General features: G+C 40.2%; 2 protein-coding genes and 1 long non-coding RNA gene across 5 annotated transcripts in view; 1 reads left to right on the top strand and 2 right to left on the bottom strand.

The window, feature by feature from the left end:
• LOC147196136 (RAS guanyl-releasing protein 1-like) overlaps window positions 1–18,565 on the bottom strand; it is a 24,132-nt gene extending 5,567 nt beyond the window's left edge. The window contains exons 1-11 of one of the 2 annotated variants that reach the window (XM_086127432.1): window positions 18,323–18,565; window positions 16,502–16,677; window positions 9,139–9,244; window positions 6,698–6,760; window positions 6,488–6,619; window positions 4,761–4,914; window positions 4,446–4,619; window positions 3,430–3,546; window positions 2,200–2,475; window positions 1,135–1,215; window positions 142–246 (exon numbers count right to left, since the gene is read on the bottom strand). In XM_086127432.1, coding sequence (XP_085983558.1) covers window positions 142–246; window positions 1,135–1,215; window positions 2,200–2,475; window positions 3,430–3,546; window positions 4,446–4,619; window positions 4,761–4,914; window positions 6,488–6,619; window positions 6,698–6,760; window positions 9,139–9,244; window positions 16,502–16,677; window positions 18,323–18,459 — 1,521 coding nt within the window. In that variant the 5' untranslated portion in view covers window positions 18,460–18,565. The remainder of the gene's footprint in view (window positions 1–141; window positions 247–1,134; window positions 1,216–2,199; window positions 2,476–3,429; window positions 3,547–4,445; window positions 4,620–4,760; window positions 4,915–6,487; window positions 6,620–6,697; window positions 6,761–9,138; window positions 9,245–16,501; window positions 16,678–18,322) is intronic. The other variant, XM_086127433.1, reaches the window with a different exon arrangement.
• exd1 (exonuclease 3'-5' domain containing 1) lies at window positions 18,435–24,039 on the top strand. 2 transcript variants are annotated; one of them, XM_086127434.1, is made up of 11 exons: window positions 18,435–18,669; window positions 20,604–20,672; window positions 20,742–20,775; window positions 20,844–20,905; window positions 20,980–21,047; window positions 21,174–21,260; window positions 22,240–22,344; window positions 22,414–22,494; window positions 22,587–22,730; window positions 22,852–23,043; window positions 23,370–24,039. In XM_086127434.1, the coding sequence occupies exons 1-11, from the start codon at window positions 18,660–18,662 to the stop codon at window positions 23,853–23,855; spliced, it is 1,338 nt and encodes a 445-aa protein (XP_085983560.1). In that variant the 5' UTR covers window positions 18,435–18,659; the 3' UTR covers window positions 23,856–24,039. The 2 variants fall into 2 exon arrangements, with proteins under 2 accessions (XP_085983560.1, XP_085983561.1); XM_086127435.1 differs by lacking the exon at window positions 18,435–18,669 and adding an exon at window positions 19,396–20,485.
• LOC147196135 (uncharacterized) lies at window positions 22,598–23,375 on the bottom strand. Its single transcript, XR_015102678.1, has 3 exons — window positions 23,158–23,375; window positions 22,996–23,061; window positions 22,598–22,735 (listed from the first exon to the last, which is right to left on the bottom strand). It is a non-coding gene; the product is annotated as an uncharacterized LOC147196135 (long non-coding RNA).

Below are 24,039 nucleotides of genomic sequence, written 5' to 3'. Positions count from 1 at the left end.
CAGTACATCTGGTTGGGGAGTGCATGGTCCCATGTGGCCTCCCATTAACACTGCTGAAAAATTGGGGCATTTGAGTTGAACACCCCTGCTTTATGCCCCACCTCCAAAAAAAACCCCAGCAAAAAAATAGCAAAGACTTACGTCCACCATTCTCTGCACATGTTTGCTAATGGTTCGAGGATCCGGTTTAGGAGCCACTCCTGATACCCAGTCGACAATCACTGGAGGTCTAGATGGGGTTGCTGGCTGATGGAAAATGAATTCATAGTTGAAAAATAAGTCTCAATAAGTGAATAAGCATATTTTCTCAAAACTGTATCCCTCAAACAGTAACAGGGGATGTTTATTTACTCAAATGCAGACAGTTCCAGTTGTTATATGAAGAAGGCATTTATTTGTACAAATGTATGCATTAGGATGCACGTGCCGGAACCTAACAGATTTTTTTTTAATTTAAAGCAGAAAAAAAGGCATCTATTTGGGTAGAGTCATTTATGTGTTGATGTGAAGGTAGGAGGGTCTGTATACATACCTGTCAACTCATACGGTTTAGCCATAGTTCATATGGATTTTGTGGTGAATCTTACGTATATGGCCGTATCGCACAAATCATACGGATTCTGAACATTTCAGTTTTTTTTTTCACCAACTCCAAATGATTTGGAGTTGGTGAAAAAAGTAACGCAGGAATACTACTCTGAACACAGTAATGCCACTAAGTAGAATGATGATTAGACATTAACCAGACATTGTATTATGGAGATCTACAATAAATATCATTGAACATTTCGTGGGTTTTTTTCTGCCGTTATTTTGACATATAAAATGCTTTGGTATGTTATAATGATTTTTTGCTCTTTATAAGGATTTTTTTGGTAGTTTATACAGGTTGGCGCTCCGAAACGTTGACAGGTATGTGTATATCCAAGAGTATGCGCGGTAAATGGTAAACAAAATTATTAGAAACAACTCTTATTATGATAAATTACAGATCTATACAACTGTTGAATACATACAAAATAAACAGATTTGTCTTACAGTGCGATCTTTTTTAAAAACACATTTTTTTTCTTATTAGTTTCCATGGATATATGCAGCTATGACTTGTGGGTGTGAAGTGGCTCGATCACTCACAGGGGCTTTACAGTTCTTGGGTTCCCGGGCATAAGACAGTTCGTAGATTTCATCCTCTGTGTAGTAAAGGTCCAAGGACAGCTAGATGGAGAGAGTGAGAGAAGGCGTGTGAGAGAGAGCGAAAGAGATAGAGAGAGGGGGGTGGCTCAATGGTACAAGAGCACATTTTCAAGGACATACTGTATTCATGTAAAGCACCGCAAGGATGACACACACAAGTACAGTGCAGCAATTTGAATTCACTCTCATTCACACTCAGTTTGTCACCCACACACTCATGGATCCTAGACTCTCATCGCACCCACGCGTGTGCAGACAAACCACATGCTGGAACCGTGTCTGCCGCAAAGGATTATTTTGCTAGTCGGCAAGCCACTGACAGTAGTTGCAATTAGTCGACTAATCGGATCATATGTAAAGCGCAGCATACCGCACCAGCAAGAAGCTGCTCTGACAGTATATAACTATCATTAGCTTGAAATCTTCAAGCTATGTACAAAAAAAAACAACAACCAAAAAAGACCCCCCAATTAAGTACGTTGAACTTTGATTAATGTTTGCAGCTTGTACCAGCATTCCTGATGTGTTGTACATGTTAACTCATTCAGTACCAGCCAATTCTGGACCAAGTCTGAAAAGACGTTTAAAAACGTCTTTGGGAGTGAATGAGTTTCCTATTTTGGGTGAAATGCGCTTTACCATTTGGACTCTGTTGCTAAAACTAGTTAGCCATGACACTGCATTAGTGTGCTTTTGTTTACATCCCGGATGACCCATATTAACTGTACTATGCATGTGCGTCACAGACAGGCAGACGGCAAGCGGAAGCAGAGGAAATGAAAGTGTCAGATCAATAAATATCAATAGATCTATAAAAAAAAGATAAACAACACATTGATTACTAAATCGACAGATTTGATTATGGTTGTAATTGTGACTAGTCAACTACTCTTGGCTGCCCTAGCAGGAACACACATCTGCATCAGTCCTGGAATAATGTGGTGAATCAAACAAATGAGTGGCGGGGGGGGGGGGGGGGGGGGGGGGGTCGCGGGGCTACTATACCGTCAGGAGGTGGACCAAGTCCTTGTTGGCGTCCAGCTTGGGAGGGATCTGCTGTAGCTGTATCAGCTCATTGATATGGCTGTAGAGGGCTTGCAGCTTCTGTACGTTGACTTTATTGTCTTCCACATAGTCCGGCATGGCCTCATTCACTGATATGAGGTCTTTAAGGTGCACGCCCAGGATGGGGATTTTAAATCCTGTACACTTGTTGTATGCTTGTCTGTAGTTATCAAAGTTTCTGCACGAGGAGAGCAGATCTGTCATTTCATTTAACACCTGGAGAGGGGGAAAAAAAGGGCATCTTTTAACTCCCCTTGAACACTCATGAGTACATATGGAGCACTCGAAATTGCACATTCAGAGCCCACGCCTCCATGAGGCCCATAATAAGAATTTTAGATTGGGGTACTTTATTTTTGTCAATAATTTTGTTTAGTGATCATTCTTTGTTGAATTCCAGGGATGACAGCATAAAGAGCACAAATACAACAGCAAAATGGGGCTCATTTAAACAATATTCCAAGAGACAACACACTCACGCACTTGCGTATCACCTCAGCCTGCTAAAAGCAATTAAAAAAAATTTCAGTCTATCATGCATTTCATATCAAAGTGTAATCTGGTTTCTTAATTTTGTTTTTTAAAAACTGCAACCGCATAGTGTAAAAATAACTTGGAGTACAAGAACCCTATTAATGTGTAATAAACAAAACCACAGACAGTGGTGGCAGCTCAATAGAGGGTGCCACCCCACCATTCAACTGAGACACCTTGAGTAAAACAAAAACGGATTAATGAAATAAAAATTCAAAATATATGCGTTTCTATTTTTAGATGGGCAGGACAACAACTTCTCTAAAGTGCTTGTAGTTCATGATGAGTAAAGTTGTTTGTTATCTCTTTTGGATGATATCATGATTTCATTCCTCTTTGGGGCACACAAACCTTTGCACATTGGCTCCTATTAGAAGTTAGACATGCACAGTAGACTCAATAAATATAATTATTTGAAGCAATAAATACAACCAAGGTGAAGCGTAACATTGTTATGCTAATACTTCTGATGAAAACGTTTTAACATAATTGAAAAATTCAAATACAAATCTAAATAAATGCCTTAATCCAAACATTCCAGTTTTTTAATGTTCGTCTACTCTTCCTCAACACAACCACACGAAGCAGGTGTTTAGTTCGCTTACGCTTTGGATCGGCTCTGTGATTATTCATTACCTTGATGACCTCAGTGGGTACATGGGAGGTGGTGTCCTTCAGTCTAGATATGGAGCTGTGACAAAGCCCTCCCACCACTGCCATTAGCGTGTTGTAGTTGTGCATGAGGTGTAAACCCTGGTGGACGCAACACAAACAAGGTCATTCAACTCGACGCCGACATTGAGATCCACTCGAGAAAAAAAAAAAACCCTATCAAGCTCAGTTTAGATGGTCAGAGATGTATTCATGTAACAATACATTCACGATTGTGGTTGTAGTTTGCTGTGATGACAGATTCATGTTTCAAGTAGTTCTGGTTATATAATACAGAAAACCACAGTTACATAAAGCACTTAAATTGTTGTTACTTTTTCACACCCATTGTTTGCCTTCTTTTTTTTTCCCCCAACCCGAAGCGCTTTGCCATTTCTTCTCGGCTCTGAAATTCCTGCTGTCATTGGAGAATGATGGTGTGAAATTTGTTTCCACACCCCATGGGCTTTGTGCTCAGCAGCAGGCTGGCGATTTAATGGCACGAACCAATGCAGGGCGGCAGGGCCGCCGAATGATGCGCCGCTTTGGTTTTTGAGTGCACCTAACCATTTTTTTTTAAGTTTGTTAATTTGACAAATAGGGAATAGCAAAAGAGTGTGAAATTTCTAGAAACATTCAATGCACTAGCATTCCAAGTTCGGAACTCATGGCATTTTAATGCAACTTTAGAATAATAAATACAAACAGATACGAAGGTATGCATTCATGTGAAAGTATTTCATTGATATGCATTTTTGACTGGATGTAGAGTTCTGCTTCACAGCGTTTAGAATTATTTGGTAAATAAAAGTCAGTAGGTGAGTGTGTTTTGGTTGGTCGGTACTTACATTTGACTGCACTGAAAAAAAAGAAAACAGGTGTTGCTTTCTAAAAACATTTTGAGACCGATTCAGTCATTTAGCTTGCAAATCAAATGCTCATTGTTTTAGCTCTTAATGTGGTCAGAACGCTCAGACTAGCGGTGATGTGATTGAAACTACCTTTGCCACGTGGATGAACTTTGTGAAAACCTCCGCTCGAAGCTGAGCCGTTGGCCTGCTGAGCACCATCAGCTGAACCCACTGGGAGACCCCGTTGCACAGGGCGATGGAACGCTCCATCACGGGGATGTCCTTCATGCAGCAGTTCCGGATGTAATTCTGGTAGTCTATGAACTGATGGTGAGAGCAGAGATCTAAGAGGCGAATGCAACCGACCAGGCATTTCCTTTGGGAGGAAATATGCACCTTGCATGCATGCCAAAGACACAGATCACCAGTGCACCAAAAGATTTGTATGCTGATATGAGTACTCACGGAAATCCTGCAAAATGATTTAAACTCCAGGAAGGTGAGATGCTCGGCCAGCTCGATGGGCTCCAGGTGGTCAAAGAGAAGCGATACCTTCCTCTTTTTACTGCTGTTGGCTTTGATCTTCTGGCTGGCCTTCCAGGACCAGTCTCGCTCGTTTCTAGAACGCACGATGGTGACAGCACATTTCGCGATGGCCAATGTAAGAAAGCGCTGATCTGGCGTTTTGGGCTCAAGTGGCACACAGTGATTGGAAGCCTATAAAATGACCCAAGGTCACAACGACCTCCCGATGTCTTCTGGGATATAGAAGACAGGGTCCCATATTGAGCCTTTGTTGGGCCACCCTGAGCCATGTTGTGGTGGCCCTGCCAGGACCAGCACTGATTTACCGTAGGAAACAATTACTTCTATGTTGTAATTTTTTTTTTTCCTGTGATGTGTTTGTTTGTTTGCTTGTTTTTTTTTTTTGCAGTATTATGTCTAACTGAATAATACCGTTTTGACATTTTCCGGGATTTATATCCTATTCAAGCCTTTAACCTAATACGCAAAAAAAATAAAATAAAATACACAGCGCAGTAAACAGATCACTGATAATTGATCAATTGAAGTGGATAAAACACAAAATATTGAATATGTATATATTGATTTCATTGTATTAAATTTTTGAAATTGATACTAGCCCATTTGGGCCGGCATCAGTGAACTTTTTGTGGTCCAATATGGTTAATGTAGGACCCTGGAAGTTCAACCTTTCAGCATGATAACGAGCAAAGGCAAATCAGAGGACATTTCATTTGATTCCGTTTTATTTCCGTCACACCAATTCACAACTTAAGTCATCTCAGGGATGGATGGATGTAATGGACAAGCACAGGAAAGTGCACGAATGATTAGCATTAGCCTGCCTTACAATAGAAAACTCCAAGGTTTGAACCCTGCCTTAGGCCAGAAGTGACCAAACTAATGCCCCTCACACAGATTTCAGAGGCCTGTTACATGTACAAAAAAATAACATTTGACACAGCCCACAAGAATAGTTCATGAAAAATAAAGTTTCAGGTGGCAGAGTGAGAAAAGTATGTTGAAAAAAGACTTCCGTCTAATCTGGTTTAGATATCATAGAGCACAGGTGTCAAAGTCAAGGCCCGGAGGCCAGATCTGGCCCGCCACATCATTTTATGTGGCCCGCGAAAGCAAATCAAGTATGACAAGTTCCACGATGCTTGCTAAAGTCTGAACCAAAATTTCAAATTGTCATATGTAATCCACAATAACAGTCATTATTCTTGACTTCTGATTTTAAGACTAGTTATCCATCAATTTGTTATGCGCTGTGTATGTAATATGTGGAGGGGATTAAAGATTTATATGGTTTCCCAAAATTCTTCATGGCCCTACAAGGGAAACAGTAACTACAATGTGGCCCGTGACAAAAATGAGTTTGACACCCCTGTCATAGAGCGTTTCTAGATAGGCACAGATACAAACACACTATTTACGACTAAAATTCAAATAATATTGTGGCGAGTAAAAATAATTACATTTTAGAAGCAAATTGTTTTTTCCACTTTTTGCTCTCTGTCGAGGTCCAGTTTATGAACATGAATGCACGTTTTGTTCTACTGCAAAGTTTTTATGATCGTGACTGTATTCATTTTTTTTCCTGACTGATTTGGGAGTCGTGTTCAGACCTCTCATTTGACAGCTGGTCGCACATTAACACTTACATCCATTTTGTTTCAAGGAGAGAGCATAGATGCTCCTGTCCCTGCTCCCTGATCAGCTCTTGGAGTTGGTCCAAGCTGTCTGACAAGCTGTGGTGCAACCTGAACATCATCCAGAATTCCTGAATCCAATGCCTGTAGGTCAGAGTGGACAATGTACATTACCGAAGCAAAACATAGCAAAAGGAAACACAATCCTATGAAGGCACAAACCTGATGAGGTAGCATATTCTCTGCCACTCGGCTGGCTGCTCATTATCCATGGCACTTTTAAATGTAGATTGTAGTTAAGGATGCTGAATGATGATCAAGTTGTCATCAACAATATGTGATTTGTACGGCTTTTATACACATTAATATTAAGTGACTGGCACCAAGGCTCGCCAATGTGACATTCAGTAATGTAGGAGGCAACTGCACGAAACCAAATTGGTGAGCAACACTCAGTGAATCACTGTACAATTCAGACAAAGCAGACACACACAAAGCTAAAGAATAAAGCATTAACATTATTGTGATTTAATGAGTTTGGCACCCCTGCTCTACACTGAAAAATGTTTTTGTTGAATTGACTCCATTTTTTTTTTCATATAGTCGTTGCTCAAAATAAAATCATCTGGATCCAGGTACATTTGTTACGTTGACTAGACATCTGCTTACAAATACATCAAGATCCAGATGATTTTATTTTGTGCAACCTCTTGACGTAAAACAATTGAATAAATTCAACAGCCCATTTTTTTAAGGATGGTGAGCAATGCTAGGATATACTGCGCTTAAAAATATGACAGAAGTAACCCACTTATATATGGTACGTATTTGTAACATCACTCAAGGAAATAGAGGCCCACGAACATAGTTGGTGGCATGCTAATTAAAAATCTATGTTAATCCAGATGATTTTATTGTGTGCGACCACTTGAAATAAAATTCTGTGAATTCAACACGCCAATTTTTTCAGTGAGAGTTGAGTTGGAGAAAGTTATTTTCCAGGGCTCCATTTTGCACATGTTGACCGTTAGCCACGGTTATAGATGGAGCAGCCAGGCAAAAAGGAGATCAAGACAAGGTGTGATGTGAGAGTCAGCCCTCATAAATAAATGGACTGACACTAAGGCTCTCATTTGGCAGGAATCATCTTGAAGTGATGCACATAAAAAGGCTAATGGCGTCATGGGAGCAGAAGAAGCGCCCACACAATCCCACAGCCGGACTGTGATGATGAGGGCTGTTAATGGTCTCCGCGTCTCCTCCCGGATCATAACACACTCGCTCAATCTATTTGATAGAACCTTTTGGGGCTTGGGTTCCCAATGAGAGGGTTAAAAATAGCAGAGGGATATTTTGTATTGTGCGCTCTGACGTGGTTTGTGCGAGCGGGCGTCTGTTAAATCTGCAGAAGTGTTTATATATAGTTGAAGAGGACACGTGTGCGTGTGTGTGTGTGTGTGTCTATGTGTTTGAAAGAAATACAGGTAATCAACAGCTGAAACCCCCAGGGCTGCTCGCTAAACTGATGCGCTCCTCTGGGAGGCTTTGTGACGCCACCGCTGTTTCCTGAATGGAAGCCAAGACTAAAAGCCTTCCATGCCAGTCACAACACAAGACGTACACAAAGAAATGCTGTGTTTGCACGAGGGCTACCACAAACAATTATTTGGCTTAGTCGACTAGTCACCAACAGTAGTCGTAGGTAGTCAACAATTCATATGTAAATCACGGCATATCGCACCAACAAGCAGCTGCTTTTTAGATGATCGAGCGTGACTGACTAATACCTCCGAAATCCTTAGTCAACGCTACAACACATTAGCGTGCAACAGGACATCATGTTACATCAAATATACACAGTAACCTGTGTGCGCTAATGCTAGTTTACAGAAATGACCGTCCCCATGTCAGAAATGAAATTTGCCATCAGCTACAACATGCTTCTTTATCCGCTTGTGTTGCCATGAGAGGGAGGTTTGCATGATCTTAAACATGTTTGGTGTAATGCATCCGCTGCCAATTCGGGTCAGCCATGACTCAGGTCAGCCATGACACAGGCATTACCCACAATGCTTCCGTTTACGTCACGGATGACCCGGGTTATCACTACTATACTTGTGCATCACATTCAAGGCATAAAGCCAGCGGGAGATGAGGCAGTTTTGAGAGAAAAACAAAGCCTCAAATGAATGACATACGATATGATATAGAAATAATCGACTCGCCGTCTGTTAAATTGTCAATGACATCATGACTAGTCGACTGATCTTGCCAGCCCTAGTTTGCACAGTGGCAAACAATCGAACGGACAGGCCCAAACAAAACATGAGTTCACAGACAAAGGTTCTTCTTCTTTTTTTTTTTTAAGGCATAGGATCAAAATGCTACAAATGTGAGAAATTGATGTGATGGAGCTAAGAAGATACAAGAAAATGAGACAGTACTGTGTCTTGGGTACCATTAGATTTGTTGTTTTAGCAATGCAAGCAGAAGAAAATCCAAACAGGCTACTCTCATTTTACGCAGGCGAGCCAGAATTGTGAGCCCAGCAAGAGATTGGCAGTCTCTCTTGACAATCAAATCTGGGCAGCAAACGTGTCTGAATGCTTACAAATGTATCCATGATATCAATAATGTCGTTTCGTCAGGTTGCTGAAGGATATAGATTGGTGATCTTATCCAGCAGATCACTGGAGGAGATGAGGAGGCGGTGCATGGTCAGGGTGATGTTCAACAAGTGGCTGCGCTCGCATACGTTACCGTCTGAATCTGGAGGGGGAAGAAAAAAAAATACAACTGAGTGTGGCAATGTGGAAATATTGTTTGATACAAAATGTCAAGTTATACCCTCAGAATAAAAAACATCATCGGTGACTCATGATCGCCCTTGTTTCACCAAGGCAATAGCTGTGCGATTCATCACAGCTGGAGTAAAAGGCGCAATGCTGCACAAATGCAGTCATTTGCATGCAGCGGAGGCACACAGTCACTGTTAGAATTCCATGTTAAATTATGCTATCGGCAAGCACTCCAAATTTTGTGTGAATAAGTCTGTCTGTTGCAAAGGAACTGATAGAGGAAAACAACCAGTTGAAGCCACTAGAAATTGGTAGCAATAGGGTTTTAATGATAGAAAACCGGTAATTATTATTAATTTTTTTTAGTTTAGGTGGACCCTCAGAACTTGAATGAACTCAGAATCCAACCGTTCCATCCAAAAGTGGAGCATTCAAGAGCCTGGAAATAAGAAAAGAAAAAACAGCTCTGTAGCAGCTGTTGTTCTTCAGTGTATAGACTCACAATCTGTTTTATTTTTCAAATTATTGTCTTCGCAAAAACCCTTTAACAGTATCAGTGATGATAAGCCAAAGAGGAACAAACTCATTGATAATTACTACCAGAAGTCATTCTCATCGAATGGGTTACACAATAAACAACAGTGACTTGTATAAAATGTTACCATTAACATGACAATTTAGGGCTACTTACCTGTAGAGTACAACACTCATTTTCCATGATTTCTAATGGGGAGGAGTCATTGCAGAGCCTTGTGGACTGTGCTGTATTTGATTTCCAAGCTTCTACATTTAAGAGTGATTTGTTTTCTTGTATCAACAAATAACAATAAGAATATTATACTAACATAAACTTGCTGAAATGGCTGGAAAATACAAATATGATCATATGCAAAAAAAAAATTCGTGAGACAAAGTGTGAAAGAGAAAAACAACTTCATAAAATCTTGTTTGTACTTTTAGAAACAGTTGGTAGCCTATATTTTCAGTATTCTCAGAGTTCATTGGCCAAACATGTTCAGATTGATGCAATCATCCAGAAATGTCGCTGAAAATTTAATGAATGACAAATTGTACAGTAATTTCGTAACTATGAACTTAGAGCAGGGGTGTCAAACTCATTTTTGTCGTGGGCCACTTTGGGGTTGCGTCTTCCCTTGGAGGGCCATTACAACAGTGAAACTAAATAAATGCTTATATATTATTACTTGTACACAACAAATTGATGGATTAGCAGTTTTGAAATCAGTCAAATAACCTATAATACTTTGTTCAATTATCATTTTGGGTGAGTGGTAATAGGGTAACAAAGTTATTGCAAAATCTCAATGTTATTTATGACACATGACAATCTGACATTTCGGTACAGATTTTAGCAAGGATCACGGAAGTTGACACATGATTTGCTTTTGCGGGCCACATAAAATAATGTGGGGGGCCGAATCAGGCCCCCTGGCCTTGAGTTTGACACCCGTGATTTAGAGGTTCACAGGACTCCTTGTACCGTAGGTGTGATTTTTTTTTAAATAGGAGAAGTAATAAAGTGCAATGGTAAGAGCTAAATGTGATTTCAGAAATGCAGTAGACATTGTTAAACTGAAAAAAAAAAAGAGTGGTCGATTTACATAAAAAAGAAAAAGTATGGACATGTTTGCATGCGTTAAAATCATGTCTCAGCAACATCAATATTGCACAAGATGAAATCATAGTCATGTTTGTCAAACATGATTTAAAGGCGCACAACCAATGTCCATACCTTTTTTTTTTAAACGTAAACCCAACAATGTTTAAATGGCCCCTTAAAGATAATAATAATAATTCATTTTATTTAAAAGCGCCTTTCATGCCACCCAAGGACACTGTACAGACAATGAGGAAATACAATGTAAAAATAGACAAAAGAAATGTTATATAAAAACAGGACATGAAATCCCAAAACATGGGAAATGGAAGAATTAAGTGTCGTAGGCAGTCCTGAACAGGTGTGTTTTTAAACAGGACTTGTATGTATGAAAACATTTGAACTTATTTGATTATATATTCATTATCAACTTATGTTGATTTGGATTCGAAAATAAAATGTATATTATTATATTGACAAAATAAGAATAACCCAGCCCAAGGGCCTTGTAATCAGGGGATTTGGGTGATGTCATGGGTATCCATGCAAACAATCACCATCCCTTTACCCAGACGGGAAACCACCGATGGACACACTCTAATAAATTATGTCATTATGGTCTATTGACCTTTGTAACTGTGCGGACTTCTGACACACGTGTGTCTCCGCAACATTTAATCTTCCTCTTTTTCTCCAATTCGACTGACTCACTTCCTCTATCGTCTCGAGACAGACACAAAGAATATAAAGAGACGAAATGTGCAGAAAACAGTGCAAAAACCACACAACACCAGAGCCGAGCTCAAATTTCAGCGCATGCAAGCCTTTTCCTGACCATTTATCTTCTGAGAAAAACCGCCGCTGCGTGCCGCGATCGAGTGTTTACAAAGAGAGGAAAAGCTCTTGATGGTAGACAAGACGACAAAGCGCATAAAAGCCGAACATTTCAAGAGCATGCGCTTTATTCACGGTTCAGTCGGGCAGTTCCTCTCGAGAATTTAAGGCCATGGGGTGATTGAACACACTTTTATCACCTTGGATAGACTTTGCACACCATGGCAACACATTTTCCAATCTGCGTTATCTGTGAGCAACCGGCCTCTCCAGCGGCACTCCAGCCCTCGCATTCTGCTTGGGCAGTGCTTCCGTTGGTGCCGCTCAGCCATTACCTGCTTAAGCCAGCGGCATCACAAGTCCACAACGGGGTGAATTTTGTCTGTAAGCTTTTGTTTCGTTCAAGTGTATTTGTTTACTATTAACCTACTTTGATACCCACTACGAGCTACTACAACAGGAAAGGATGGCTACCCACAGCTAAAGTATTGCCTAAAAAACAATACGGTGAATTTGTGCAAAATCTATCATGCCCTACCGGCATATTTGCTGAATGTTTTATCCGCGTCCATACCCACGATAAGCTGTAAAGTGAGACCCATAAAAGCATAAATGCACAACAGGAAAGAATGATTCAGTCTAAGGTAAACAATTAGCTCATCCTTGTTTTCACAACCTCCCGACCACTAAACCAACCAGCGCAGGATTAATTGTTGGTGTAAATCCCCTCTGGACGATCTGTTACCGCTTGGAAAATTAGGAAAGACGCCCACGGCGGTGAAACTTGCACACCAGACTCGTGCGCTGCTTTTAAGGCTATCTTTGACACTCATCAGGATACTCGATTGTGTGTGTGTCGCTTTTCCTTGTTTTGGAAGATGTTATCAGACGGGATGATCTTTTTATGGTTCTTCCTTTGAAATCTGAAAAAAATTGACTTTAAAGGACGTTGTGTGTTGGACTATGGGACACGGGGTTAGAAATATTCAATTGTTTGAAACAATACAAGTCAATGCCTATTAATATATTATATTTTTAGGATTAAAATGGACACTCATGAGTAGGAATGAGCATTTCGCAAAGTTCATTGATTACTTTTTGTGGGTGCAGCAGTATGGTTGGCCTGATGCGAGTCCACCATACATATGAACAGGTGAACCTCTGCAGTATAAATTGAAAAATAGCAACCAAAAAAAATAAAAATACAGGTAATTGATCCCACCGAAAAAGAGCTGTCCTGTAATTGCCAATCATTGGGACATTAATTTTGTCCCAATGAAACTCCTCAACTCACTTGAACATAGGTTGCAACCAAAGTAAGAACAACACTTTTATTGCTTTGTCTAATGCAAACCACAAATATGCAGAGTTTCACTCTATTCAGTTTCGATGAGAGAAAATATGATTTAAATATGGTGCAATAATTGTTTTGTAACTAAAGCAAGACGAGAACAAACAGAACACAACAGCAGATAACAACCCAGTCAAGTATTTAAGCCTATTCAGCATCCACCCATTTTTAGTGCCGCTTATCTTTCGGGCATCGGTGAGCTGGAGCCGCTCCCGCTGACTTTGGAAAAAAAGGAGGGGTTCACCCTGAACTGGAATTGTCAACACATCGTTGTGTCTCTGTAGTGCTTGCCCACCCATTGAGTTTAAAATTTAACAACCAAGTAAATATTTTGCTATTGGACTATTTGTGAAAATGTGTGCGTGTGAATGAGCTCTCTCATTGTGGGTTAAAACCAACCTCTTAAGCAATTAAAACGTGCATGTTCTCCCTCATTAGCCTACATATTAACCGCCTCCAAGTTTCTCCACCGATTAGATGATTGGCTTGGTTGGCTGAAGATCCAGAGCCACCTTCAAGTAACCTGACCAAATGTCTGAAATAATCATGCACAGACAGAATCAAGTAGAAACACTCACATCCCCTATGGGTGGGACACCCTGCTATCATGCCAAAGTCCAGAGGTAAGCAGAGCTGCGTTGAATTGTGTTTGATGCACAGATTCGTGTTTGCTAACAGTTTTGGCTTCTGATAAGTGGCACATACTTGACTGCTCGCAGTGGGGGGCTGGAACCTATCCTAGCTGACATTGAGCGGACTACACCCTGAACTGCCAGTCAGTTGGAGGGTACCTATAGAGACAAACAACCATTCACACCCACATCCACATCCATGCCATCACTAAGTGGGAATCGATCCTACGCTGCCCGCACACAAGTCAGGTGAGTGTACCGCTACACCACTAGCAACTGCTTTATACAGTCAAACCTCAGTTTTCGAACATCTCTGTTCTCGACCAAATCGGTCTTCGACCAAAAAATTCGAGTTTTTTTTATGCCTCGGATTACGATCGAAAATCGGTTCTCGACCAAACTGAGCGCACTTGAATGTGCCACTTGATTCCTCTCGCCTTCCTTACACGAGGAAGTGACGCTTTCTCGGGTAGACGAGGAAGTGACGCTTCCTCATGTAGCGTTCCATTGTGAGCAGACGTGTTCAATAAAGATGTTTTTTTTTTTTTAAAAGAGCGTGGTTTCGGTTTTGGGACAAATCGGTTTTCGAACAGCCTTCTGGAACTGATTATGGTCGAAAACCGAGGTTTGACAGTAATATATTTTGTTTGTACAAAAGCATGGGCCAGACTTGTTTTTAAAGCACCAAATGTGCCCTGTAAATTTCTTTGAGGTATTGCAAACCACTTGAAGCACAAAGTGAAGTGAGGTCTTGAAATTGATGGACAATGATGTCAGGGGCTATTGATCGACTCCCCACAGCGGTGTAATCTTCAAACGCTGGTCACCATCTGAGCGACGCGGTGTGGGGAATTGACCTTTGGGTTTAGCTGAGCCTGAAAGTACCATCGGGCCATCCTTCAAATAACTCGCCCGCCACAGGCGTCCCTATATGATGTGGGCACATGGTGCACAATAACTACAGTGTCAAACCCTCTTTAGTACCGATTGTGGTGGATTAAAACATCAATCACGGTATCACTGATAGTGTTGTTGGCCGATGTCTGTGTTATGTGTAGCTTCGTGACAAGTGTGACTTTTCACGTGATGTAAATGTCTGTATTCATGTTCCATCTATGACTGTTTTTAATTATTGCTGTTCTACTACTTGCTGGGTTTTTTTTTATTTTGCTTTGATGAAGAAAGAGGAAAGTTGTTAATTCCTTCTGTCCATTTTTTTATACCGCCTATCCTATCTAGGGTCTTTGGCTGACTACATCCTAGAATGGACACTAATAAATCACAGGGCACATGCAAGGATTATTTGATGAATCAACAACTAATCGCTTATCAAATTAATGTATTATTCATCTAGCCATCAATTTTCAACACAGCTTATGCTGGGTGACAGGGAGTTGCTGGAGCCTATCCCAGCTGACCTCTGGCAGAAGGCAGACTACAGCCTGAACTGGTCGCCAGTCACTCACTGGGCATAATCTATTATTATTTTGGATCTTTATTAATTAATCGTTTCGATACCTTTTTTTAACTTAAACGTGTCCAAATTCTTGGAATTTCAGCTTCCAAACAGGAAATATCCGATTTCTGTCGTTCTCCACGAAGGAAGACTGATTATCTTTGTGTTGACTCAAAATATGTAAAACATTTTCTTTTACTTTGACAAACACTGATCAACATTTTGCCTATTTTCCGATATGTTACGGACCAAACCAGTGATAGAGTCATAATTAATTCAGGTTTGTGCATTTTCTGCACTGTCAGTTCGAAATACAATGTCCTGTGGTTGAACAAAGGGATGGCAATTAAAACATCTCCATTATCCTTTTCTAGGTATTGGCTGAAATCGTTCAACAGCTTTTTGATACAATTTTTTTTTATATACATGTTGAAGCATTTGTAATCCCCAGATTTTTATATTTAAAAAGCAACGTACTCTTGAACACATTTTGCTGCCCCCTGAAATTCTACTTTCAAATGGCCTTACTTTTTTGCAATTTTTGGTTCATACCTTCTAGTACGCCTTTAAACCCCACGCGCGTACTGACACTTTTTGTGGCCACACAAACTTACACCCGGTTCTAGCTCGCCATCGACGAACACTGTTTATGGGATGCCCTTTTATGTGCAGTCCATTGTAACGCCTCTCGTATTGCTCCATTTGCGTAACCAGGACAACACCACTTTGAAAGCTTCTCTTTCCAGAGATATAATCACCAAAACTCAGAAAGCTCTCCTGACAACTTAATGAAGCCAATTATGTTGGCTTGATTGATCCAACCTACTCAACCAACCTGCTGTGCTGTCGTAACGCCCCCTCCCCTCCTCCTCCGCCAAGATAGGCAAACACATTTCATCAACATCCGCAACATACAAAACACCCAGCGGAGTCTATATCCAGATTTCAGTAAGGATGGCTGGAAATCAAACTGCGAATAGAAAAACCTACATAACAGCAATTCAATGAAACAAATGCCAATTTAAAAGCTACGGCTCTGGTTAAAAGTATAAACACGCTTGTTCAAATGCCAGACTTTTTAGTCTAAACAAATTTGAGCAAGACAAATCACTTCAAAACGTTTCCAACATCGATGTGACCCATGACCTCGACGGGTCAATTAAATTACATTTTAAAATCTTTTTCGAGAAGGGAAATCAAAATACACATTTACTTTGATTTGACTGTTCAAAACTAACCAATCATATTAAAAACTCAGCAACAGGGGTGACTTTTGAAATCCGCTCGATATCCATCCACACGTAAAAACATGTCAATGAAGGCCAGTTAAAGCTTACCAAAGGCCTGCAAACAAGCCTGGATGAGCTCCTCCCAGCTGGCCCCCTTGGCGAGATGGCCCACTGACACCGTGGGTTTCCCCATGGGGGCCTGGACCTGAATCGGCTTGTGGAACCTTTGAGGACGTCCTGGAGTGGAAACTCTAGACCTGGGCCCGCATCCTGGAGTCCCTCTCCTTTTAGGGAATGCACCAACACATGATTGTTAATAGGATAATATTTTTCTCCGTGGAAGGATTTACAACCGCCCATTTCACAAACACATGTAGTTTGCCAAATGTATTTGGACAATGACGTAATGGATTTCAGTAATAGCAATCATGTATACACGTGAAGGCTTTAATTTGCAAGGTTTCAAAAAAAAAAAGAAGACATTAATCATTTTGGAATAACAATCATTTTATGCGGAAAACCTATGACCTAATATCACTAGCATTTTCATAGTTTGCCCCACATCTAAAGTAAGCTGGGATAGGCTGCAGCTCTCCCGTGACCTTAATGAGAATACAGTCCACCATATATAGTAAAATGATGGATCTATCACAATTTTTTTTAACACTTTGTTAAACACTAGGTTTGACATCTAATCCACTGAGATGAAAGTACAGCGTGTACCAAAACATTTGATATCAAATTAAATGTAATTATACAGAAAACGACTACGTCTGGCTCAATTAAATTGAACTGTTTACATGTTGAACATCATAAGCTTATTCTGAATACAACAATATAAGATCTTAAATCTGTTTCGAAGCATTCTGTAAGAATCTGAGGTTATTTCAACAAGATTTGCCAAAAAGTATGTCATGGCAAAACCTGATCATCATTCAAATGCTGCGACAACTAACTGCACAAATACTTCAACAAGTGTTTGGTAATTGCAAAGTAAGGTCTAATTTTTGTGAGGAGTACCGATAGTCATTTTGGAGATGCAAGGATTTGGCCCAAAAAATATGATACATACGGTAGCTTGGTGTTACTGAATACTAACTGTGTATGGCTGTGCAAGTTAATGAAGCTGTGTAACAGGTCGGAACTGGCAAAAAAAACCAAACATTCTCAGAATCCACATTCTTACAAAATCACACTCATACAAAAGTAAAAGTAAAAATGGCGGCTATCGTTATGCAAGTGTACAATGGTGGATATGACGTTTTAACTCTTTCAGGGACAGCGGTGACTACAATGGACAGCTTATCATGTTATCAGGTTACAGGATGCATCAAAGGGTTTAATGTTGTTGTTGTTGTTGTTTTTTTAAAATCAATACCTACTTTGAAGATTTAAGTAAACGGCGGCTGATTGAGAAGAGATGTGCATGTAAAATCGAACATTTTGACTCGTTGGGTTTGGTTCCCCTTTAAGTGCAGAGTGTGAGTACTTTTTGCAGCACAGCCTCCATCACATCAAATGTGAAGTACAAAAGATGGCTTCTGTTTAAAAAGGAACTCCCATGAGATAGTGTGCATTGTTCTCATTTCCTTCCTTTAACTGTGGGAAATACCACTTAATTACGGACATCCACTTCAGCTTTGTAGCTGACCAGCAAATATGGCCATTTTCTTTTAAAGGAGGGGAAACGCAACATTTCTTCATTTTTGGTGCTACACATTCACAACAGTGTTACTTTTGTTTTAGTATAGGAAAAGACCATATGTATTGAACACTAGTATGCGGACCCTTGTGAGAATAAAGCGTTTCAGATCCTAAATAAATGGATGGACATACAAATTCAAATGCAGGTAAATACACAGAACTGTTGACCGAAACAGGTTGAAGAAGCATGAAATAAAAAGAGTAAAATATTATGGTGACACTTACGCATCGTCTTTCCCCTTGTCGTCCGGAGCAATACTTTCACTTTTGTTGTTGTCTTTTGATTGACAGCCCATGGCAAGGTACTGGGCGACGAGAGGCTGCACTAAGCTGTCCATCTGCGTCCTCCTCATTTGGAGCATCTGATCGCTGTGCTCGCCTCACCGGTGCTCTTAGCAGCATGCTGAGCACACACACATGCACACACACTCGTCAATGGACGTGACACAAGCAACAGGCAACATTCAGACGCAGCTTGTCTGGGGGCGGGAGGCAGGCTGCAATGTGGCCGGCATGTCATTAACTGCACTGCAGAGTGGGCAGAGGAACTCCTCTGAGCGTCATGCTCTGTTGTAAGTCACTTTTCTTGACTAAACTTTAACAGGTGTTGAGGCTGGGATAGACTTTCACAGATTCTTAAAATATAAAATGTAATCTGATCATATTTAATGGAAAATCCCATCATAAGCATGCTGTGGAAAACATTTACTTGCTTAAAACTCTGATTTAATGTTATGTGATTAAAAAAAAAAATTGGCCGTGAGTATACAGGGTGAGAAGATGTCTCATATCAAACTCAATCCAAAAATAATGTAGATTGACCATTAGGCACCATTTGAATTTGAGATGTTCAAATCTAAATTTAATTCACATCTGATCTTATTGTGCAATGTACATGTGACAATAATTTTAAGAATCCAAAAATGTAGTTGAAGATGTTCAATTGTGTGTAGTCGTATTGTTATACCAACTGAAAGAGATATCCTGTGTGTGCAACATTACATTCTGTAATAACAAACCATGTCAATCCAGCACTGATCCATTCTATATATATACTGTATATATATATATATATATATATATATATATATATATATATATATATATACTGTATATATATATAAACTTCACAAAATTAAAAAATTATTGCCACATGTACATTGCACTATATATATATATATATATTCATTCATCTTCCGAACCGCTTCATCCTCATTAGGGTCGCGGGGTATATATATAGGTATATATACACATAAGTAGGTAGGTAGCTTAATAGTTGCTTGCGATGTGCTGCATGAAATAAGTCTGCCCCCATGTGGCTAAGCAGTTGGCAGTATTTTTCTCTGTAAAGAAAAAAAAAAACAAGATAAAAATGAACACACGTCTTGAAGGTATACAAAAGTGAAATACATGTTATTAAAAAAGAATAAGAATAAAAAGTTTTGTGATAGTGTTATTTTTCAGGCCAGAAAAAATCCTGACATTATACTGTGAGACAAGAACATTTTTCACACAACACCTTTCAGCAAAAAATAGAAATATAAGTAAAAGAAAGAAGGTTAAAAGACTTATGGGTTCCCCCTGCCTTGTCTGTGGCACGAAGATCAAAAATTATAGACATATTTCTTGCCATGGTGGCTGCTCAATTAAGGGGCGAGGCTGTCTAATGCAGTGCTCCAGGCATTATCCTGGAAGAAGTGCAGAACTGCTTCTTCGAGACACATTTGCAGAAAGAGCATTTTTCATCGTGTTTGTAAACAAGCACCGAGGGTAAATCAAGGGTGGCCAAAAAAAAATTTATTGACTACCATTGACTAACTGGAGCGGTGAAAAGAAATTGGACAATTGCTTCAGAAATCAAACTAGTTGTATTTAAACAATGCAATTTAAATTTCCCATAAATTATCCCCTTCATTTATTGCCATCTGAAGGATGCGTTGGGCTCACTTGGGAATTCACAAAACTCCTATGCACAAGCCAGTGATTGCACATTATTTTAGTCTGTAATGTGATCTGTCCCAGCATAGTTTTGTTCAATTCCCATATGTAGGATCTGGTAATGTAATACATATTTCGAACAGTGAACTCGGGAATAGATTCCTTTTGTGGATCGACTTTCCAAACACGCAGGTTGTTCTTGAACACAACATCAAATTAGCCGTATAGCTTCTTTACGGAGTTGGCCACCTCCTTCGATACTGAATTTAAGAGGTTTTTTTCTTCAAATAAACGACACTTGAGTGCTCCACAACTACAAGATGGTGGACGAAGACACTAATTTCACGAATTTATTCCAAGGGAAACGCATTAAATTTACCCTCAAGACGTCATTTTGCTTCGGCGTTGTGCAGCGCATCACCTCCAGCAAAACAGTGGCCCTCGCTAAAGGTTCGACAAAAGTGGCTCATAATTATTCCCTTTAACATTGATGTTAATGGATAATTGGTTATGCTTAAATGAACGAGGAAGCTAACCGCCATTTATTAATTAAATTGCTGTGTTTCAGTCGCATATGGCGATCATGGATGTGAACTTCCCGGAATTAGATTATTCTACGGTCACGAGATTTTGAATGGTCAGTACAAAAGCCATCGAATATAGTTTAAGTGAAAATTCCTAAAATTATCATTTTGTGAATCAATAGTGGAGTTTGCCAATGAAGAGGACAAAACGCATGGGTAAGTCGTTACCAAAATATCACTTTGAGAGACGAAGGTTTGATTTAGAGCGATTAAATGATGCACAGAAATATTCCTGAAGACCACTTGAAGTTGCCAGAATTCCATCCATTCAAGACTTTTCACCAGGGTGAGTAAAATGTAAACATTGTCATTCAAAATAGAAACAATCATTGTTGATTAAAAATGTCTTTATTTTAATAGCTGATCATGATGACGAATACATCAAATTTGAAGTTATTGATGGGTTTAATGAGAAATTTGGACCTGCCGTAAGTAGTTTTAAAGTCTTACATGTATTTGAAAAAATAGTGAGAGAACAGTGAAGCCTTATGTTAAAATACTGTACAATCTCTATATTGATGATTGATTTATGTTTGTGATGTGTTAATTCTTAGGTGATGGAAATTAAGAAGCAGCATGTGGTTAGCGTTGGAGCTGACGGGGTGGACATGTACAAGCACGGCCAACTGTGTTGGCTTCAGGTGAGAAGTCCGCAGTTCTTTCAGGGGGTCCTCAGTGTCACAGCACAAGATCTTTCGAGGATATGATAAGATCAGCTAACCTTTATTCGTCCCACAACGGGGAAATGGTGTGTGACGAAACAGTAGGTTGACAGGCGGTATAAGATGGTACACTCAATTACTACTGTCATGTACATTATCCCCTGCATATTCTATGCATTTGCATTACCAAAGGCCAGACAACAGAAACTCCCTTTCCCAAAAAAGAAGGGTAAACAAACAGCAATATGACACACCTGTCAAGCTGACACTGGAAGTAGAGCAGAAGATGAGTTCTTCGAAGGTGGAATGTAAAAAAAAAAAAAAAAAAAGCTTGCTGACAAAAAAAGTTTGTTGTTGCTAGTGCACAGTGGCACTTTTCGTTCAATTTTATTTTAATGATGATTCACATGTTTAGTAGAAGACACTTCAATCTAGTTTGCATAGCAGTTTGAACACTCTCGGACAGGTCAAAACAGCTCAAAATTAGACACAAATGTCAAAAATCTTACATTGTCCTTGGTCTCCCCTGCTTGCTGTTTTTGTGCCCAGTCCAAAGCTGTGTAAGTATTACATTGGTGGCATCTTGGAGTCAAAGAACCATGTTGTAATGATTTGAGGCGCTTCACGTAACAAACATAATGCTTTGTGGCCCTTTGGGGAATTTATAGGCAATCATTAACCTTTTTGGAGAGATCTAAGATAAGATATCCTTTATTTGTCCCACACTGGGAAAATTTACAGTCGATAGCAGCAAGATTGTGGGTAGAAAGAAGAAAAACAAAGTGTTTGCATTCACCAAATAAATAAAATAAAAATAAATAATAAATCTCTATGAACTTGCAGATTTTTATTATTTTTAGCAAGGCTTGTATTTCTTGGTAAAATTCCAATCTGTTCAACATTAAGGGGGCATTCGAACATCATCCGTATCTAATGATGTTTCCTGTTTGTGTCTTAGATTGCCACAAAACACAAGGTTTTTCTCTTTGACATTCTGTTACTCGGAGCGAAAGCCTTTAAGAACGGCCTGTGCATGATTCTCGAGAATAAGCACATACTGAAGGTGAGCTGTGTATAGTCGTACATGCTTATTGTATTGTTTGGCCCTTTTTGATTGTGTTACGTGGCACAGGTCATTCATGACTGCAGAGCTGTTGCTGGATGTCTGATGACACAATTTGGAGTAAAGCTGACTCATGTTTTTGACACTCAGGTACATAAGGGAAGAGTGGTGGATATGCGTACATCCTTCTAGTATCATTCTTTGACCTGACCTTTATGTCTCTCTTACCTTTTCTGGCCAAGGTGGCAGATGTCTTGTGCTTTCACTCTGAGACGGGAGGATTTTTTCCACACAGAGTGAGCACTCTTCACGAGGTGGTGAGTTTCCACCTGAAGGTGCCCTCCTCCCACCTCTTCACTCTGGAGACCAAGTCCCAGCTCACCGAAGTACGCTTTGGAGAACGACAGTTAAACCTGATTAGTCAGCTTTAATGACAGTGTATGTTTGTTTTGTTTTTTTTGGGGGGGGGGGTTGTTTTGTTTTGTTTTGTTTTGTTTTTTTTGGCAGGAGGAAACTAAGGCGTGGTACAAGCGTCCGTGCCCTTTACCTCTTCTGAACGTGATGGCACTGTCAGTGATCCACTTGCAACCTCTCAGAATGGTGCTGCTGGATTCTATTCTAATGGACTACATGACCTTAGTGGACACCTACCTCTCAAATAGCCAGTATCCGCTTGATAATTTGGAGTGCATCAATTTGGTATGAGTCCGTTGTTTGCTATGTATAAAGATGAAATAATTTGCAAATGTTGTTCAACACAAATAGGCAGCCTTTGGAGTTCAAGGACTTGTTTTATTGAGAGTCGACACTTACCATCGTTTCTTGCTTTCTCAATATAACGGCCGCGTAAATCCATCCTTTCCCCAAGCATATCTGGGAGCTTTATCTTCTCCTCAAATATCAGGATTATGCTATGGTGCTTAGGCTCGCAACCAGAAGCAGTCAGTCAGGTTTTGGACCTATGACACATGGAACATAATCCTGAAAAGGTCTTTGCATTGTTATTTTTTTTTCTCTATTTACAGGACTGTGTTTTTGACTTTCCGTCCGAGCTCAGGCTGCTGGAGCAGATGCGCAGTGAGCGTCGGGAGCGTGCCGCCAAACTCTATCCAGTCACAGAGAAAGGTCTGCTGATTCGTTCCAGTCCTCAAACGGAGCCCGCACCGCAGACCTCACCTGCGGCAGAAGAAGACAAATGCATACAGCCTGCTGAGCAACCATCATCACCGCCACCGATGCAAGCCGATCAGAACACGCTCTCCGCAACTTTGAATGTGGTCCCATCGGATCCACTCCCAAACACCTTGTCAGAGCCAGTGAGCGAAATACCTTTCAGTGGTGTAGGCAGAGGGTTCACATCGCTACTGATGGGGGTGATGGGTCGAGGGAGGCCTTTTGGGAAAGAAAAAACAGTGACCAACCACCCTCCCACACCTTCCCCCTACTTTGAGCGCAGACCACTTGATTCAGACACTACCAGCACAGATCCCAAGATGGAGGAGTGGGATTGAGGAACCTCCTCCTCCTGCTTCGACATTCCCGAGGAACAATCTCCACAAGCCTCCAACCGAACACCCATTCAGGTTGTCACAAAAGGTTGTTTGTCTATAAATTGAACACTAGATGGCAGTAAACATTTTGTTTTGTTTTCACAACCGTGTTCGGCCTGGAGTAGAATGTTGCAAGTTTTGTGTT

Source organism: Hippocampus guttulatus, chromosome 13 (assembly GCF_054856545.1).
Source record: "Hippocampus guttulatus isolate MCC_2025c chromosome 13, RoL_Hgut_1.0, whole genome shotgun sequence".
Lineage (NCBI taxonomy): Eukaryota > Metazoa > Chordata > Actinopteri > Syngnathiformes > Syngnathidae > Hippocampus > Hippocampus guttulatus.
This window is presented reverse-complemented; position numbering and strand designations above follow the sequence as displayed.